Source organism: Dreissena polymorpha, chromosome 2 (assembly GCF_020536995.1).
Source record: "Dreissena polymorpha isolate Duluth1 chromosome 2, UMN_Dpol_1.0, whole genome shotgun sequence".
Lineage (NCBI taxonomy): Eukaryota > Metazoa > Mollusca > Bivalvia > Myida > Dreissenidae > Dreissena > Dreissena polymorpha.
This window is the reverse complement of record NC_068356.1, coordinates 92362993-92382673: the sequence shown is the minus strand read 5'-3', so window position 1 is coordinate 92382673 and position 19681 is coordinate 92362993. Positions and strand designations below refer to the sequence as shown.

Below are 19681 nucleotides of genomic sequence, written 5' to 3'. Positions count from 1 at the left end.
ATGGTCCTACGCTTCTCTCCAGGGACAAAAAAGCGTGTGATAATTCAACCATACTGTATAACCCATTACCACTTAGATACGCATTTTTACGCATTTGTAGTTCCTTAGAAAGTTAAATATAACTTAAGACCTTTCTTACTACATTTCAGTTTTAAAGGCTTCATTTCCAACCCTTAGATACTGATGAGCAGCAAACAGCATAAAACCTGAACAGACTACGAGTTACTCGTGAATTACAGGTGGCTTCATTCAAGATGAAGAACAATGCAGAATGTGATAAGGAACACTAATACACATAATGGTGAAATGCTTGTATCATATATTTACTATCTTTTTGAAAAAAAGATATGTATTTCAAAATCAGTACATGCAGTACTAATTGCAAGCAAAAAGTAATGACAATTACATGGATGCAACCCTAACAAAGCCGCAAAGACATATTTTATTCATGACATGACCACGAATATATATGGCATTGAACAAGACCATAGAATCTTGATTCAAAAAGAATATTGTTTCCATGGCTACGCAAGGAATACTTGCATATATAAGATAGTGTGATTTTTTTCGGATTGCTTTTTCATCAGATTCTATCTAAGTGAGTATTTCTGTACTTCAAAGTGAGCATAGTTAAATTCCAGACATTTTACATATAGTTGTGTAAAAATGAATGCTGTTTTTATAAATGTTTGATATTTAATTTTTTTTACAAAAAAACTAACCTTACCAATTGCAGAAAATAATTTAAGTAAAACAAATGTGTTGTCAATCATATGGATCTCATCAAAGATCAAAGCTCTACAAAGACATATTTTGAAAAAGGATGCATGTACATGTATATGCCATTTTGAGGCAAGAACAGATTGCTGTAAAATCGTTAATATTTGTTAGTATGAAATTTCGTGATTGTTAAAAAATGACTGTTCGTAGACACATACATTCAGATTTCGGATTTTGAAAAAAAAGAGGAATTTGCGTCTTTCAAACTCGGATGTGTTTGTGTTAAATTCGTGGATTGGTCATTCAATGAAATCAAGAAAACAATTGCACTTGAATAATGATGATTTTATAGTATTTGTATAGTACGGTGTGGTCATAAAATCTTAATATTGGAAATATTGCACAATTACAAATATATCTCAGAATATCAGACAGACATTATTGGTTTTGGACCCATACATGAAAAGCATGTATCAACTATACATTTCACAGCTTGTACTTACAGTTTTAGCAATGTCAGTTCTTAATAAATTAATATGAGAGAACCAAACACTAAAATAGGAAGATTAACATTTAAAGGGAATTGTTCACAGAATTGCATACAACTTTTGAAAGATGTCATTACCGGTAAATGAATCACTCCAAAAACTTTAAGTATTTGGTATAGTTTTGAATAATTGTGACAACAAGGGAAAATATTTTCATTAAAGGGTCTGCCACAGGGTTTATACATTTAACTTCTAGAATCAAAAACTAATGTACTTCCACTAGACCACACAAGCTTTTGACAAGCAAGGAAGTTGAAACATTATGTTGGTAATATAACATTTAATCGATGAAAAGTGTTACATACAGTTTATTACTTTTCCTACTTTGAATGATGATAATCAATAAACAATGTTGTTGTTTTTTTTAGTAAGGAGTGTTTGTTTTTTTGCTTGTTTGAATGTAATTCATACATTCTTTCATGAATCAATGACAAAAATAAATTGTCCTTTTCCACACTGTGAACAAATCGCTTAAATGCACGCACAAGCAAAAATGAAGTAAATTCAATATATTAAGTAAATGTAAACAAATGAATGGCAGCATTTATGTAAATTTAACAATGCAATGTTATTCGTAAAACATGAGCCAATGAATAGAAAGGTTGTCTAAAAATTGGAGCGAACATCAAGATGTGTATATTTTTCGCAGCTCATCTATTAATCCTGTCAAATGTGCATTGCCTCCAAACTCTTCGATCTGACGGTAGATTCTGGAAAGAATATAGAACAAGAGATGTGTTAGCCAATAACACAATGCCCCCTACTGCACAGCTTTGATAGATTGATTTATTTTTTATCATTTGGCAGGTACAGATAATTATCTCCCTTTAAAGCTTATTACTTCCCTTGGTTTTGTTTTTTTTGACCTTTGACCTTGAAGGAAGACCTTGACCTCTCACCACTTAAAAGCTGCAGCTCCATGAGATACACATGCATGCAAAATATCAAGTTGCTATCTGAAGCGACATAGAAGTTATGAGCATTTTTCGAAACCTAAACACAAAGTGTGACAGAAAGATGGAGAGTCAGATCACTATATGCCCTCCTTCGAGGGCATAAAAACTAACATGATGGATTTACTTTTTATTACTACCAATGCATATGGCAAAATAGAAACTTATAACTCATTTGGCCACCAGATTATATGCCGATACATGGTCTTATACTATAATCTAAAATGATACCCGATGGTTTTACAATTATAACACAGTAATAAAATTGTTTAAGAATGCAAAAAGCAGCGTTCATAAGATGTAAAACCATGTGATTTTTCAGAAGAGCCTCCCCTCCCCCCCTGCCCCATTCCCATAATGGTGAAAATAAAGACTGACTAAAAGATGGAAACGTGTACATACTCTTTTTCCAGCTGCATTAGAGTAGCCTTTGTGTACTCGAAGGACCCCCGTTTCTCCAGCAGATCCACACAGTACTTCTTCACATCGTTGTCCTGCGTCCTCTGACGAAGTATGCTCAGGATCTGGTGGTCTCCCCTGTCACTTTGTATTGCATGGATGAGTGGGAACGAGAACTTGCCCTCCGTCAGATCCTCGCAGTAACTCTTGTTCTGTGCATACTGCATGTAACGAAAATGGAATGAATAAATTTAAGAAAATCTATTAAATGAACATCATTTTCAGACTTTGAAATTTTTATTTTAAGGAAATCCGTAAAATCTTTTTTAGCCTTGCTCTGGAATACCAGGGCTGCATATAAGTGCATAAAGTGCCGTCCCAGACTAGCCTGTGCAGTCTGCACATGCTTATCAGGAACCACAGGTTCTGTTTTAACTGGATTTTTCCTTAAATAAGACTTTAAATGAAAAATACCAATAAATGTGGAAAGTGGTGTCTCTGATTAGTCTGTGTGGTCTGCACAGGCTACTCTGGGACGACACTTTACGAACATGCATTAAGCCTGGTTTTCCCAGACCAAGGCTCATTTGTTTTGCATTTAATACCGGCTAATAAAAAACTTATCCTGGTAATCTTTTTCCACTCAGAAGCAAAGTGAAAATGGCTTTTGCAACCATGATAAAACCAGAACAGCTTACCAGTTACTCGCAGTCTGTTCAGGTTTTATGCTGTTTGTTGCTCATCAGTATCTAAGGGTGGGTAATGAGGCCTTCAGAACTTGAATCTTGTAATACAGGTCTTTAATTCAATATAGTTTTCTATGGGACAACAAATGCGTGAAAATACGTATCTAAATGGCAAAGGGTTAATTACTATTGAATGCAAATATGCGGGTTATCGATTTTTGAAGATATGTACATTTGTATAATGATCTAATTTTGCAATGTCTAATGTGCATGTTAACAACCTACCTTTCATTTGTGAAACTATACATTTTAGGAGTAATTCTTGTTGCTTTGTGAAGTGAGCCAAATATGCGATTAATATCCAATCTCGTAAATCATGTAAAAGCAGATACTGGACTATTTCCTAAGGTTTTAACTTAAATATTTAAAGTTTCTATCAGTATTCAATCAGGTATTATTTGGATGCTGGAGAAATACCAAAAAAACAAACTTTAATGTAAAACAGAACAATTTACAATTTATAAACATGGTCTTACAAATGTAATTATGTAATTGACCCTTGCTCTATGAAAATGGGGCTTAATGCATGTGCATAAAGTTTCGTGCTGATAAGCCTGTGCAGTCCACACAGTCTTATTTAAGTTTGAAGGAAATCTCTTCTTAACAAAAATACAGACAACGTGGCAAAGGCCGTCCATGATTAGCCAATGCGGACTGCACAGGCTTATATGGGATGACGCTTTACACACGTGCTTTATTCCCCATTTTTCCAGAGTGAGGCTCAAATATAGTTACCTCCTTCGAATTTAAGTTGGCATAATCATCTCGTATCTGGAAGTACAGCCCCAAGTTGTCCAGTAATGGTTTAAAATCACTGTTAACAAACATGGAAATATATGAGTCGTGTTCTGAGAAAACTCGGCTTAATGCATGTGCGTAGTGTCATCCCATATTAGCCTGTGCTGTATGCACAGGCTAATCAAGGACGACAATTTCCCCCTTTTTGGTATTTTTACTTTCAAGGATGTCCCTCCTTACCGAAAATCAAGTTTAGGCGGAAAGTGTCGTCCCTGATTAGCCTGTGCGGACTGCACAGGCTTATCTAGGACGACACTTTAGGCACATGCATTATGCCCAGTTTTCTCAGAATGCGACACATATCTTGGATATGAATTATTATAATTAATTTATATATCTCATTAATACAATCTTATGGCATGACCATTAAGTTTGGTCACATAAAATAAACACAGCAGACTTTGTGCCAGATTCAATTATTTTTGTCCAAAAAATTAAGAGGTCTGTTAAAATCTGTCATTTTTGTATACATGTATATAAAATTTGTGGATTTTTTCAATGTCTGATATACGACTTGAACATTCCTTGGGCATTTAATTTGGGCTTTAGAGGACAAACAAAATCCATGAAAATGAATGCCCGACAAATAATATAGGCTTCCCTGTACATAGTATATCTGTGCAGCAGCTAGAGACAATTTCACTTGTTAACTAGGATTGCATACTGAATTGTACCTGATTACAAAGATTGCATAATAAATTATACTTTGTTTACTAAGACTGCATAATCAATTGTACTTGTTTACAAAGATTGCCTAATGAATTGTAATTGCTTACTAGGATTGCATAAATAATTGTACTTATTTACTAGGGTTACATAATGCATTGTACTTGTTTTACTATGACAATTGAATTTGTTTACTAAGGCTGCATAATATATTTCACTTCTTTACTAGGATTTCATTATAAAATGTGCTGGTAGATGAAACAATTACATTGAAAATTTGATTGACAGTGTATTCAGCCATTCAGAAAGCTCACAATGGATAAAAGGGCTTAATGCATGTGTGTTAAATGTCCTCCCTGATTAGCCTGTGCAGACTCCATGGAATAATCATGGACTAAGAGGGACTAATTTACCCCCTTTTTTAGGGACCTGCCTTGTTATTACATATGTTCACTATCAACAGTGTTCTCTAGGCTTTATATTATTTCTTATATATAGTAGGCAACATTTTTGAATTCGTGTACATGGTCATGGCATCTGAAAACAGAAGCTGAATCCAAATGTTTTCACAATACACATTTCAAATAAGCTATTCAATTTATCAATGTTTACAGCAATATTTAAAGCAAATGCAAGCACTGAAAAAGTTTCACCTTGTATTCTCTGTGAAGAGCTGCATTAATCTTACTGCAAGTCCGAATAAACCACCAGTTTCTGAAAATGTAAAACAATTATTTTGGTGTTAAGTCTGCCATTCCATTGCAGAACTAATCTAGTTTGATGAAATAGAAATTAACTAGCATACCCATAGGCAAAGAAAAGGGCATGTTTAACTTAAAAAAAATTACCAAGACATACTATATATATTCAAAGACATAACATAAGACTTTAATTTAGCAGCGTTCCGAACGAGGCTCAGTTGAAGAACATGTGCTAGTAAATGCATGGCACTCTAAGAACTAATGCTTCATCACAATTTGGACAGGACAACACATTTGATTTACGCTGACAGGCATGTCATGGACAACCACAGAGCAATACTACTGATCACCAAAGGCGATCACCAAACACACAGCAATACTACTGTGCACCAAAGGTGATAACCAAACACAGAGAAATACTACTGATCACCAAAGGCGATCACCAAACACAGAGCAAAACTACTGATCACCAAAGGCGATAACCAAACACAGAGCAATACTACTGATCACCAAAGGCCATCACCAAACACAGAGCAATACTACTGATCACCAAAGGTGATAACCAAACACAGAGCAATACTACTGATCACCAAAGGCGATCATCAAACACAGAGCAAAACTACTGTGCACCAAAGGCAATGACCAAACACAGCGCAATACTACTAATCACCAAAGGCAATGACCAAATACAGAGCAAGACTACTAATCACCAAAGGCGATCACCAAACACAGAGCAATACTACTGATCACCAAAGGCAATGCCCAAACACAGAGCAATACTACTAATGACCAAAGGCGATCACCAAACACCAAGCAATACTACTGATCATCAAAGGCAATGACCAAACACAGAGCAATACTACTGATCACCAAAGGCAATGACCAAACACAGAGCAAAACTACTGATCACCAAAGGACCAAATACAGAGCAATACTACTAATCACCAAAGGCGATCACCAAACACAGAGCAATACTACTGATCACCAAAGGCAATGCCCAAACACAGAGCAATACTACTAATGACCAAAGGTGATCACCAAACACAGAGCAATACTACTGATCACCAAAGGCAATGACCAAACACAGAGCAATACTACTGATCACCAAAGGCAATGACCAAACACAGAGCAATACTACTAATCACCAAAAGCGATCACCAAACACAGAGCAATACTACTGATCACCAAAGGCGATAACCAAACACAGAGCAATACTACTGATCACCTAAGGCAATCACCAAACACAGAACAATACTACTGATCACCAAAGGCAATGACCAAACACAGAGCAATACTACTTATCACCAAAGGCGATCACCAAACACAGAGCAATACTACTGATCACCAAAGGCAATGACCAAACACAGAGCAAAACTACTAATGACCAAAGGCGATCACCAAACACAGAGCAATACTACTTATCACAAAAGGCAATGACCAAACACAGAGCAATACTACTTATCACCAAAGGTGATCACCAAACACAGAGCAATACTACTGATCACCAAAGGCAATGACCAAACACAGATCAATACTACTGATCACCAAAGGCAATGACCAAACACAGAGCAATACTAATGATCACCAAAGGCAATGACCAAACACAGAACAATACTACTAATCACCAAAGGCAATGACCATACACAGAGCAATACTACTTATCACCAAGGCGATCACCAAACACAGAGCAATACTACTGATCACCAAAGGCAATGACCAAACACAGAGCAAAACTACTGATCACCAAAGGCAATGACCAAACACAGAGCAATACTACTGATCACCAAAGGCAATGACCAAACACAGAGCAATACTACTGATCACCAAAGGCAATGACCAAACACAGAGCAATACTACTGATCACCAAAGGCAATGACCAAACACAGCGCAATACTACTGATCACTAAAGGCAATTACCAAACACAGAGCAATACTACTGATCACCAAAGGCAATGACCAAACACAGAGCAATACTACTGTGCACCAAAAGCAATGACCAAACACAGAGCAATACTACTAATGACCTAAGGTGATCACCAAACACAGAGCAATACTACTGATCACCAAAGGCGATAACCAAACACAAAGCAATACTACTGTGCACCAAAGGCTCTCACTAAATACAGAGCAATACTACTGATCACTAAAGGCTCAACATAGTTCTTTATGGTGAATATGGAAATTGAAAACAAAAACCTAATTTGAACAAACACTAAGCCAACAAACTTTCAAAATTTAAAAACAACTTAATCTAAAATGCCTTACAAAGAAACTGAATGCGATTCATTACAAGGACCAAAGATAACAAGTATTGTACAATTATAAAAACAAACTTTATAATGGTCAGAAATTGATTAAAAGGCTACAAACATGTATACATACTAAGAGCAATGTAATTACACTTATGAGATTAAATAGAAACATCTCATATGACTGAATATGACTTACATTGAAACCAAATGCAATGCACTCTTTGGGGGAAAACTAAGTGGTTCATTAGAAATCAAAGAAACAATTTAGATTCTAACACACATTAAATGAAACAAGACTATTGCCAAGCAATATAGTCCCCTACCGGCTCAACCATTGTCAGAAATTCCACCATTGTCAGATTTTTTTTATATTTTTTTTATTTGTTGCCATAGCAACCAGAATTTTTGACGTAGGAATCAAATGAAATGACGTGCATAATGTCCATATTGCCATCTATCCATGTTACAAGTTTCATGAAAAAATATTGAAAACTTTTAAAGTTATCGCAGGATCCAGAAAACCACCATTTTCAGCAGTATTTCTAGTCTATTTGTTGCCATAGCAACCAGAATTTTTGACGTAGGAACAAAATGAAATGACGTGCATAATGTCCATATTGCCATCTATCCATGTTTCAAGTTTCATGAAAAAATATTAAAAACTTTTAAAGTTATCGCAGGATCCAGAAAAGTGTGACTGACAGATTGACAGACAGACAGACAGACAGACAGACAGACAGACAGACAGACAGACAGACAGACAGACAGACAGACAGACAGACAGACAGACAGACAGACAGACAGAGCGCAAACCATAAGTCCCCACCGGTGAAACCAGTAGGGGACAATTAGCACTTTGATCAAGCAACCTTGTACTGTCATAATTTATTACCTGAGACAAGAAATGTTTCAAGCCCAACAGAATAACACAACAAAATCTGAGTTCGAGTTCATTATTTACCAGTCCTTGGCTTGTAGTAGTTCATTATTTACCAGTCCTTGGCTTGTACTAGTTCATTATTTACCAGTCCTTGGCTTGTACTAGTTCATTATTTACCAGTCCTTGGCTTGTACTAGTTCATTATTTACCAGTCCTTGGCTTGTACTAGTTCATTATTTACCAGTCCTTGGCTTGTACTAGTTCATTATTTACCAGTCCTTGGCTTGTACTAGTTCATTATTTACCAGTCCTTGGCTTGTACTAGTTCATTATTTACCAGTCCTTGGCTTGTACTAGTTCATTATTTACCAGTCCTTGGCTTGTACTAGTTCATTATTTACCAGTCCTTGGCTTGTACTAGTTCATTATTTACCAGTCCTTGGCTTGTACTAGTTCATTATTTACCAGTCCTTGGCTTGTACTAGTTCATTATTTACCAGTCCTTGGCTTGTACTAGTTCATTATTTACCAGTCCTTGGCTTGTACTAGTTCATTATTTACCAGTCCTTGGCTTGTACTAGTTCATTATTTACCAGTCCTTGGCTTGTACTAGTTCATTATTTACCAGTCCTTGGCTTGTACTAGTTCATTATTTACCAGTCCTTGGCTTGTACTAGTTCATTATTTACCAGTCCTTGGCTTGTACTAGTTCATTATTTACCAGTCCTTGGCTTGTACTAGTTCATTATTTACCAGTCCTTGGCTTGTACTAGTTCATTATTTACCAGTCCTTGGCTTGTACTAGTTCATTATTTACCAGTCCTTGGCTTGTACTAGTTCATTATTTACCAGTCCTTGGCTTGTACTAGTTCATTATTTACCAGTCCTTGGCTTGTACTAGTTCATTATTTACCAGTCCTTGGCTTGTACTAGTTCATTATTTACCAGTCCTTGGCTTGTACTAGTTCATTATTTACCAGTCCTTGGCTTGTACTAGTTCATTATTTACCAGTCCTTGGCTTGTACTAGTTCATTATTTACCAGTCCTTGGCTTGTACTAGTTCATTATTTACCAGTCCTTGGCTTGTACTAGTTCATTATTTACCAGTCCTTGGCTTGTACTAGTTCATTATTTACCAGTCCTTGGCTTGTACTAATCTGTGCTAATAAATGAGCACTGCTCTGGGGAAAATAAGCTTCATACATGTGCATACTGTCCTTCAACATACGCATGTGCAATCGCACAAGCTAATCAGGGATGACACTTTCCGCTTTTATGGAAGTTTTCATTTAAAGGAGGTCTCATCTAAACAAAAATTCAGTCAAGGAGAAAATTGTTGTCCCTTATTAGCCTGTGCAGTCTTCACGGGGAATCAGGAACCACACTTTCTGTATTTATGGAATTTCTTATTTAAAGGAGGTCTCTTCTTAACTAAAATCCAGTCTAAGCGTAAATTGTTGTCCCTGATCACAGGCTAATCTGGTACAACACTTTACGCACATGCGTTAAGCCTAGTTTTCCCAGAACAAGGCTTCAACTCATACTTCGTATGACCATTGTCTTGTACTCCTCCTCCGAGGGACAGCTGACCGTGTCCCTCCAGTAGATGTCCATTCCTTGACCACGATGCAGCTCCAGAATCTGCTCTGCAAACCAACCAGCAGCAGAATGTATAACATAGCACGCCTGAATCAGAGCTCCCCCTAGCTTACATTTTTATAAGCCAAATTTAAGGTAGCACATATAAAATATGAATAATTTTTGCAGGTGTATGGAGTTTTATGAAGAAACAAGAAATGTGTTTGTCAGAAACACTATGTCCCCTTCTGCGCCTCTTTGATTTAGTTTTTTTGACCTTTGACCATAAAGGATGACCTTGACCTTTTACCACTCAAAATGTGCAGCTCCATGAGATACATGTTCACATGCATGCCAAATATGAAGTTGCTATCTTCAATATAGCAAAAGTTATTGCAAAATGTTAAAGTTGGCGCAAACCAACAGACAGACAGACCAACAGACAGGGCAAAGTTGTTGCCAAAGTCTCTTTAGCCAAATTTGTCCAATTGTAGTCAATTGCTAATTTAGCAAATGGCAGAGCAAGCCTTACTCAAAACATGCAATCACCAAATTAGCTACTGGCTCACATTGTCTGCACATGAATAAAGAAGTACAAAGAGGTTTATAGAATATTTGCTGGTTTTGTAAAGCATATCAATTTTTAATGGCAAGTTATCACAGAAATAAGTATTTTTAAAATATTGCATATTACCTGTGAACACTCTAGTGGCATCTTTATGTTGCAAGTCCAGGACTTTCTGCAGTCCAAGAAAGTACACATAGTTGGCAGAGTTAATTGTATGAGGCACTCCATAGATGTTGTGGGCAACTGAAAATACATTTAAAAAATGCTACCACTATGAAATAAATTAAAACAAAATTACACCATCAAATAAACTGCAAAATGTGAACACTACAAATGCATTTTTACACTATGAATTTCATAAAATATTAACAATGTTGAAAGCAATGCAATAACATATGAATCATGTGCAGTAGAGAATGATTTTTCTTTATTTGTGGATGTACTTAACAATGCTAAGATATTAAATAATTAGCATTACTGTATATCCTTGGTATATTAAAATATTTAATCAAACAAAAACATGTTGAAAAAGAACAATAGATGTGTTCGTCAGAAACAAAATGCCCCCTACTGCGCCGCTTTGAAATATAAAAAAAATTTACCTTGAAGGATGACCTTGAACTTCCACCACTCAAAATGTGCAGCTTCATGAGATACACATGCATGCCAAATATCAAGTTGCTATCTTCAATACTGTAAAAGGTATGGCCAACGTTGAAGTTTTTTTTCGGACTGACCGACAGACTGACATACTGACTGACGAACAGTTCAACTGCTATATGCAACCCTACCGGGGGCATACAAATATGGAAATTATTAACAACAACAAAAATTGATTATTTGCATTTTCTATGCAGTATATTGTAACTGTGCTTTAGTATCAAATCATTATAGTTTATACATAAACAAGGGTATTGAGGCTTTCAGAAGTACAAATGAAAAAAAGTTTCCAATAGTGTTTTTTTAGCCAAGAATGTGTTTTACTGTTTATTCTTATTTAAAGGTTTTTTATCAAGAAACATGTACATGGATATCAACCGAATCAGGTTGTTTTTATTTATGTAATTTTTTTTACAATTATATGTTTACTGTACGCTCTTTTAATAAAAAAATACAATTTCATTATTGCATGACAAACAGAAATCCCAAATATTAAAATATGAAAAGTGAAAGCAATAGAATAAAACCTGGTATGCCGCGACGTAAAGTAGAGCTGTCTTCAATATCATCTATTCTGAAATTGAAAAAAAGTAAAAATGTATATGATTTGGTTACAGACTTTAGTTCACCAAACTTGTTGTTAAAATTTATGTTTAAAAGTACCATAATTTAAATTAGAAGAGAATTTTAGTATAACTTATGGTTGCAATACAAATACTTAAAGCCACACACCTTATTTGGCATAGTAAATTTAAGTATAAATAAGAAACATATTTTATCTATGCCAATTAAAATATATCTGATGGTTACAAGGTAGAAATCTGTTGTTTTTTTTGCGCTTTAAAACTTAAAAATAATCGCGTTTGTCGAAATAAATGGACGTATACGTCTAGAAATCCTACTTTCATTTTTAAAAGTGGTACCGTTTCAAAAATAATAAATTACTTGCTTACTAGGCTAAAGATTAAATGACAATTCTGCACACTTTCACATTGCATCTATATGTATTGATTAACATGTATTTCATTTTAAAGTCAGAGGCAAGGTGTGTGGCTTTAATTATACACACATTATTGTCTTTTTTATATTGTATTCGTGTTTATTTATCATTTAGCATACAAACTTATCTTTTCAATTTTGTACTTCGTTTATTTATCATACAGCATACCTTATAATCTTTTCCATACTGTGTTCGTTTTATTGTATTATACAGCATGCAGCATCTTTTGTGTTTTGTTTTAAGTTTTCATAAAGCATACATTACATCATAAAGTGGACATTTATAATTTATTAATTGATTTTTATGCCAATATTCTATCAAAAAGAAAATGATTTATTTTCATAATAACTCTCAGACACACTCACAACAAACTTGCATTGTGCAGCATCTGTATTGCTTTTCCAATCATTTGTGCTATCTGAAAACGGGGCATTATGCATGCGCTTAAAGTGTCTGTCCAGATAAGCCAGTGAAGTCCGCACATAATAATCAGGGGCAACACTTTCGGCTTTTATGGATTTTTTTCGTTTAAAGAAGTTTCTTGTTAATGAAAATCCTTTTTTAGCAGAAAGGTCATCTCTGATCATCTTGTGTGGCAGTGTTTTTCTTCTTCTTTGAGACCAGCCGAATATTGGCCCTTTTCCCAAGATGTATTTTGCCCCTCTAACAGAAATTTTCCCCAAAAGAATACCTAAAAAAAATGTTTTTTTTTAAACCTTTTATTATAAATGTTAACCTGATGCAGTGTAGAAAAAAGAAAAATATTACATAATAAAATTATCTGTTGCCTTGAATGTGTTTTTAAAATAATAAAATATGTTAAATTGATTATTTAAGACTTTCCTTATTTTCCTCAAAAATCCCCTACGTTTCGCGCGATTTTTTTCCCTTCAAAAAAGGCCAGGCCCTTTCCCCAAAATCAGATCAAAACCCTTGTGTGGACTGCACAGGCTTATGTGGCATGAAACTTTTTTGCATATGAATTAAGCCCTGTTTTTCCAGTGCAGTGCTAAATTAATTTTCATTATACCTCATAATCATACTCACAGCAAGCTTGCATTGTGAAGCATCTGTGTTGCCTCTCCAATAATGTGCAGCTTGTCTGTTGGAATTTGTAGCCAGTGGTTAAAAGCCTTCATGCAACAGTAAATCAAAAGGAATTGCATTAAGGTAAAATGTATTCACTTTTCTATAACTTATAAGATTACACAGATTATTGTTTTTACCTCAATAATAATATAAAACATTATTGTAAGTTTAAGCAAAGACCTATAGGTTAAAGTCATTAAAACAGGAAAACACATATTTTAAAAGTCATTCAGCTTTGAGTTATAGTGGCCTTTGAAAAAAATTGGCTACTAGGTGAGTACTCTCACAATTTAATTTTAAGTTTTGAAATGTGGTTTCGTATTCTATTTCATTCATACCAAAGCTAGTTGGGATCGAACCTTCTTTCCAGGAATCTGACATATATAAATGTATGGATCCAGCAAAATCTGAAATCAATAATAATATACCATAGTACAAGACAAATTGTTACTTCTGTTTTAGTACAACTTATATTATGTACTTTTTAATAGTATATTGATGGAAGACAGCAGTGATAATGCTAAAAAAAACATAATCAACATTAAGTGGTGCTGTTTTTAATAACTCAGAGGCATTTGTATAACGTTAGTACATAATTTTCATACCCCTCATCTTCAGATGCCAAGAGTCAAACAGCCATTTTCCTGTTAATTCATTTCTTGGTTTGTCAGTTAAACCTAAGTGACAAGTTTCATGTAACATCAATAACCCTACAAAACTTTCATATTTCCATGAACGCTATCTACAAACACTATTACACCCACATCACCTGACCTGTCCATTAATTCAGAACGTCCATACGCTAGGTTTACCCATAAATTCGCATAATTTAAAAAAGACCATAAAAAATAGAGCAATCTGGATACTTTTGTCAGACAATTAAACTGTTTTTGATATCACAAAATGTCATTATTCACTTTTCATGGTCAGTGGTTTTTACATTCTGCTGCCTCATATTCCAATCTTGATACATTGTCAGCCCATTTCAATATAAATTACTTACTTTTTCTGTTGGATCCATTTTTATTCCAGCCATTCTTACTTATTGTTTTTTTCTGGAAATAAAATAATACTGTATCAAAGGCAATACATATATTTTATGATAAATCAAAACCACTATCACATCGTTCAATTTATTTATAAAGTCTTTATATATATACTATCATCGAGTATGAATAATGGAGTCATCATATCCACAAATAACCCGGATTAATTGCACGATGTGTCAACCAAAGTGAAACATGTTCCTATTCGTAGAATATTCAGTCGTAAAGGTCTAAAATTGATTCACATCAATAAATAGGAAAGCAAAGGGTTATTCTGTGTTAAATTCCGATGATGTACTTGGAAAAAGAAACGAATGTAGACAAAGTAGTATTTAACTGAGTAAATAATGAAGTAACCTCCCTTAGTTCCCGGCCGGTGTCGAGGTAAACATTTATAAAAGAAAGAAGGAAACGAGCGTCACAAAATGATCGGTCATGGCGATTGCCAGTTTATTATTCATACAAAAAGTATAACTGAATACACCACTGTTTTAATTTAACTTTTTATCTTTCGGAAAGAACTCGTAAATGATGTGATTTTGTTTGCATGATTTTTAATGGAAACTGCAGTGGGTGGGGTAATGGATACATAACAACCTTCACTGCGATTTGTTTCCTTCTTAAGAAACTACCTGTTATTACTTGCCTGATTTAGGACTAACTGCATCATTCCAAATTTCTGAAGAAAAATCCCAAAAGGCAGGAAAATTATGTCATGTTGTAAAAAAAAGTGCATTCTCTGCATTTGAACAAAAAATAAGCACTGAAACTGAACATTTCAAGCCCAAAGACATGTTAGTCAATTTTCAGGTGTCCAAATATTTAGAGACAAAAATTAAGTCATCCCAAAATCATAACTATATTAAAACAAGGGCTGTTTGTAAAACATGCATGCCCCCCATATGGACTCTCCGTTGTAGTGACAGTCATCGTGTGAATATGTTTTTTGTCACTGTGACCTTGACCTTTGACCTAGTGACCTGAAAATCAATAGGGGCCATCTGCGAGTCATGATCAATCTACCTATCAAGTTTCATGATCCTAGGCATAAGCGTTCTTCAGTTATCATCCGGAAGCCATGTTACTATTTGGGGTCACCTTGACCTTGACCTTTAACCTAGTGACCTGAAAATCAATAGGGGTCATCTGCGAGTCATGATCAATGTACCTATGAAGTTTCATGATCCTAGGCATGAGCGTTCTTGAGTTATCATCCGGAAACCATTTTACTAATTCGGGTCACTGTGACCTTGACCTTTGATATACTATAATAACTCTATGTTTTCGGACATTTAAAAATAATTATTTTTTTTCGTGTCCGAAAACTTAGATACGAAAAAAATACAAGAAAATACAGGTGTCCGAAAATGGAAGTGGCCGAAAATAGCGTCAATTGTATCAACGACTACCGGTAATAGCATGCGCTTGTAAAAAAACATGCAGTATAGTATAAATTACAGTTATACATGTTTGCACTGCATTTTAAATCATTGTAAATGCTTAATTTATTTGACAGAAAGTTACTTCAAGGTTGTACTTTGACCAACGAGTTCAAAAATGAGCATGTGATGTACCGATACACGCTTGTATGAACCTGTAATTAACGCAATAAAAAAAGCAAACTATGAATTCTTTGTTGTTCATTTCCGATAGTTGTTGTGTAACACCTTCCATTGTTCGTAAAACTTGTATTAGGGTGCATCACAATTTGAAACATTTAGTATTTGTCACAGTTATTTTACTGAGAAGGGGTAGTACCATTGCGGTAGATAATTGAACTGTTAATTGGCACTACCCCTGGTAATTGTCAATAGTATAACGCTTATGCTAACGGGCGAAACCATTGTTTAATACAGGTTTACAAGGTTATTTACCCAATAACGCAAATGTATTGGTCCATTGCCCACAGGCATGCACCCGCAATGTTTAATGATGTTAATCTGGTTGTAAAACCCCATGATCGAAGTGTCATTAAATATCGACAACAGGGTCGAAATTTGGTAAAATAGCGCTGTAAAATATACTGTCCGAAAACTTAGAGACATAAATAACGGACGAAAACTCGTGTGTCCGAAAATAAAGAGTCACAAAAAATAATTATTTTTGCTAAAAAAGGGGGTGTCCGAAAACTTAGAGTGTCCGAAAACATAGAGTAATTACGGTAGTGACCTGAAAATCAATAGGGGTCAACTGCGAGTCATGATCAATCTACCTATCAAGTTTCATGATCCTAGGCATAAGCGTTCATGTGTTATCATCGGGAAACCATTTTACTATTTCGGGTCACCGTGACCTTGACCTTTGACCTATTGACCTGAAAATCAATAGGGGTCATCTGCAAGTCCTGATCAATCTACCTATAAAGTTTCATGATCCTAGGCATAAGCGTTCTTGAGTGATGATCCGGAAACCATTTTTCTATTTCTGGTCACCGTGACCTTGACCTTTGACCTTGTGACCTCAAAATCAATAGGGGTCATCTGCGTGTCATGATCAATGTTCCTATAAAGTTTCATGATCCTAGGCCCAAGCGTTCTTGAGTTATCATCCGGAAACCACCTGGTGGACGGACCGACCGACATACCGACAGACCGACCGACATGTGCAAAGCAATATACCCCCTCTTCTTCGAAGGGGGGCATAATAAAAGCAAAAAATCAATGAACAATTATTTTATTGTGATTTACTCTTCTTTTTCTGCTTAAAAAAATAAATACAACTTAACAGCTTTTCTAAATCTTGCCTGAAATGATACGGAACAAAAAGGAAAACACCTTATACATTCTGCTTCCTTTATAGGCTGAAACTGTTTCAAATGCTGTTGGGTGAATCTATTGTTGTCTACAGGTTGCATGGTTTTTACCCAATTACACAAATGTAATGGTCCATTGCCCTCAGGCATGCATCTGCCAGGTTTTATGACCTTGTTCCGTTTGTAAAAACATGATTGAAGTATCACAAGATAAGAAATAACAGGGCCAATACCTCTGTAGAATAGTGCTGTAAAATATGCTGTAAAAAAAAGAGACATTAATTATGAACGAAAACTCATATGTCCGAAAATTAAGTCACAAAAAATATCTTTTTTGATAAAAAAGAGGGGTCCGAAAACTAAAGAGTGTCAGAAAACTTAGAGTTATAATGGTATCTTGTTTTGATTTTACAAAATTATTGTAGTTTTACAGGGTTAGTTAGAGACAGTTGGAGTGACTGAATTTTACATAGAAAATCAATTAGTAATTACATGAAGTTGCTTACATATTTAAATCCTATATAGGTTGAGACCCATTGACTGGAAGAAGGATGGTGGGGAAATCAACTGTTATAGCAGTGGTTGCTGCTACGTCAATAGTTGCCTTTCCATACATGACAGCTCTAATATGCAACCTGGCTTATGGATGGCCACAGGTAGGTGCAAACTAAACATAGCAGCTCTTTATGATATCAATAAACTCTGTTGTTATCCCCACGCTTTTTGAAAAAAAGGTGGGGATATTGTGGTTATCTCCGCCGTCCGTCCGTCTGTCCGTCCGTCCTGGCCACTATCTCCTCCTACACTAAAAGCACTAGAACCTTGAAACTTACACACATGGTAGCTATGAGCATATGTGCGACCCTGCACTATTTGGAATTTTGATCTGACCCCTGGGTCAAAAGTTATAGCGGTTGGGGTGGGGCCACGTCAGAAATTATCACTCATTTTTTTAGGTTATTTTACATTTACTTCTTTATTTCTACACCGATTCACTTCAAATTGATACTGGACCTCTCTTATGACAATACGGTCAATCTCAACCATGCATGGCCCCATTCCCAACCCTGGGGCGCCCCGCCCACATAGGCCACACCCACCAAAAATTTCCATTTACTATAATTTTTTCATTTCTACACGGATTCACTTCAAATTGATACTGAACTTTTGTTATGACATTAGGGTCAATCTCAACTATGCATGGCCCCAATCCCAACCCTGGGGCGCCCGCCCACATAGGCCACACCCACCAAAAATTGCCTTTTACTATAATTTCTTCATTTCTACACCGATTCACTTCAAATTGATACTGAACCTCTCTTATGACAATACGGTCAATCTCAACTATGCATGGCCCCATTACCAACCCTGGGGCCCCGCCCACATAGACCACACCCGCCCAAAATTGCCTTTTACTATAATTTCTTCATTTCTACACCGATTCACTTCAAATTGATACTGAACTTCTCTTATGACAATACAGTCAATCTCAACTATGCATGGCCCCATTACCAACCCTGGGGCGCCCCGCCCACATAGACCACACCCACCCAAAATTGCCTTTTACTATAATTTCTTCATTTCTACACCGATTCACTTCAAATTGATACTGAACCTCTCTTATGACAATACGGTCAATCTCAACTATGCATGGCCCCATTACCAACCCTGGGGCCCCGCCCACATAGACCACACCTGCCCAAAATTGCCTTTTACTATAATTTCTTCATTTCTACACCGATTCACTTCAAATTGATACTGAACTTCTCTTATGACAATACGGTCAATCTCAACTATGCATGGCACAACCCTGGGGCGCCCTGCCCACATATGTCACACCCACCCAAAATTGCCTTTTACTATAACTTCTTCATTTCTACACCAATTCACTTCTAATTGATGATGAACTTCTCTTATGACAATACGGTCAATCTCAGCTATGCATGGCCCCATTACCAACCCTGGGGCACACCTAGGTCAAACATTCGGCGTGGGGATACGCGTCGGCCTCTGCCGCGCCATTTCTAGTTCATAATGACTTGCTCAGTTACATTCTTTTACAGTATTTCAAGGTCTACAAATATTTGGATGTTTGTTTCAAGTAACACTTATGTCTTGTTTGACATCAAAATACAGGTATTAATATAATTGCAATGTATATGTTTAATGTGTAACATATAATTTTGTTGTTATAAAGAATTTATTCATTTTAACGTAGTAAGTCTTATGTAAAATCTCTTGAATTATATTTAATTAACTTTAGTTTGTCTTAAATATCAAACTCTATAATATTATACAAATTTCAATGAATCAAAAAATTTCCT

The 19681-nt window shown here is 35.6% G+C and overlaps 2 protein-coding genes across 7 annotated transcripts in view; one reads left to right on the top strand and one right to left on the bottom strand.

Moving 5' to 3' along the window:
• Positions 1-296: 296 nt before the first annotated feature.
• LOC127868056 (geranylgeranyl pyrophosphate synthase-like) lies at positions 297-14980 on the bottom strand. 4 transcript variants are annotated; one of them, XM_052409639.1, is made up of 11 exons: positions 14963-14980; positions 14563-14614; positions 13898-13966; positions 13518-13603; positions 11998-12044; positions 10937-11053; positions 10209-10310; positions 5484-5544; positions 4102-4180; positions 2624-2841; positions 297-1978 (listed from the first exon to the last, which is right to left on the bottom strand). In XM_052409639.1, exons 2-11 carry the CDS (start codon positions 14593-14595, stop codon positions 1894-1896), a joined length of 897 nt encoding a protein of 298 aa, XP_052265599.1. In that variant the 5' UTR covers positions 14596-14614; positions 14963-14980; the 3' UTR covers positions 297-1893. The 4 variants fall into 4 exon arrangements, with proteins under 4 accessions (XP_052265599.1, XP_052265600.1, XP_052265598.1 ...); XM_052409640.1 differs by lacking the exon at positions 14963-14980 and adding an exon at positions 14904-14922; XM_052409638.1 differs by lacking the exon at positions 14963-14980 and having other exon boundaries at positions 14563-14747.
• Positions 14851-19681, top strand: part of LOC127868053 (uncharacterized) — an 18025-nt gene continuing 13194 nt past the window's right edge. The window contains exons 1-2 of one of the 3 annotated variants that reach the window (XM_052409632.1): positions 14851-14989; positions 17883-18013. In XM_052409632.1, the coding sequence (XP_052265592.1) occupies positions 17909-18013 (105 nt within the window). In that variant the 5' untranslated portion in view covers positions 14851-14989; positions 17883-17908. Of the gene's footprint in view, positions 15074-17882; positions 18014-19681 lie in introns of all 3 variants that reach the window. The other 2 variants (XM_052409633.1, XM_052409631.1) reach the window with 2 other exon arrangements.

Excerpts from the sequence above, each read along its gene's own strand:
- LOC127868056 (XM_052409639.1), bottom strand. The coding sequence starts at position 14,595 with ATGGCTGGAATAAAAATGGATCCAACAGAAAAA. Across the intron at positions 13,967-14,562 it reads AAATGGATCCAACAGAAAAA|ATTTTGCTGGATCCATACAT; the intron begins GTAAGTAATTTA and ends TATTGATTTCAG. Across the intron at positions 5,545-10,208 it reads CAAGACAATGGTCATACGAA|AAACTGGTGGTTTATTCGGA; the intron begins GTATGAGTTGAA and ends TTACATTTTCAG.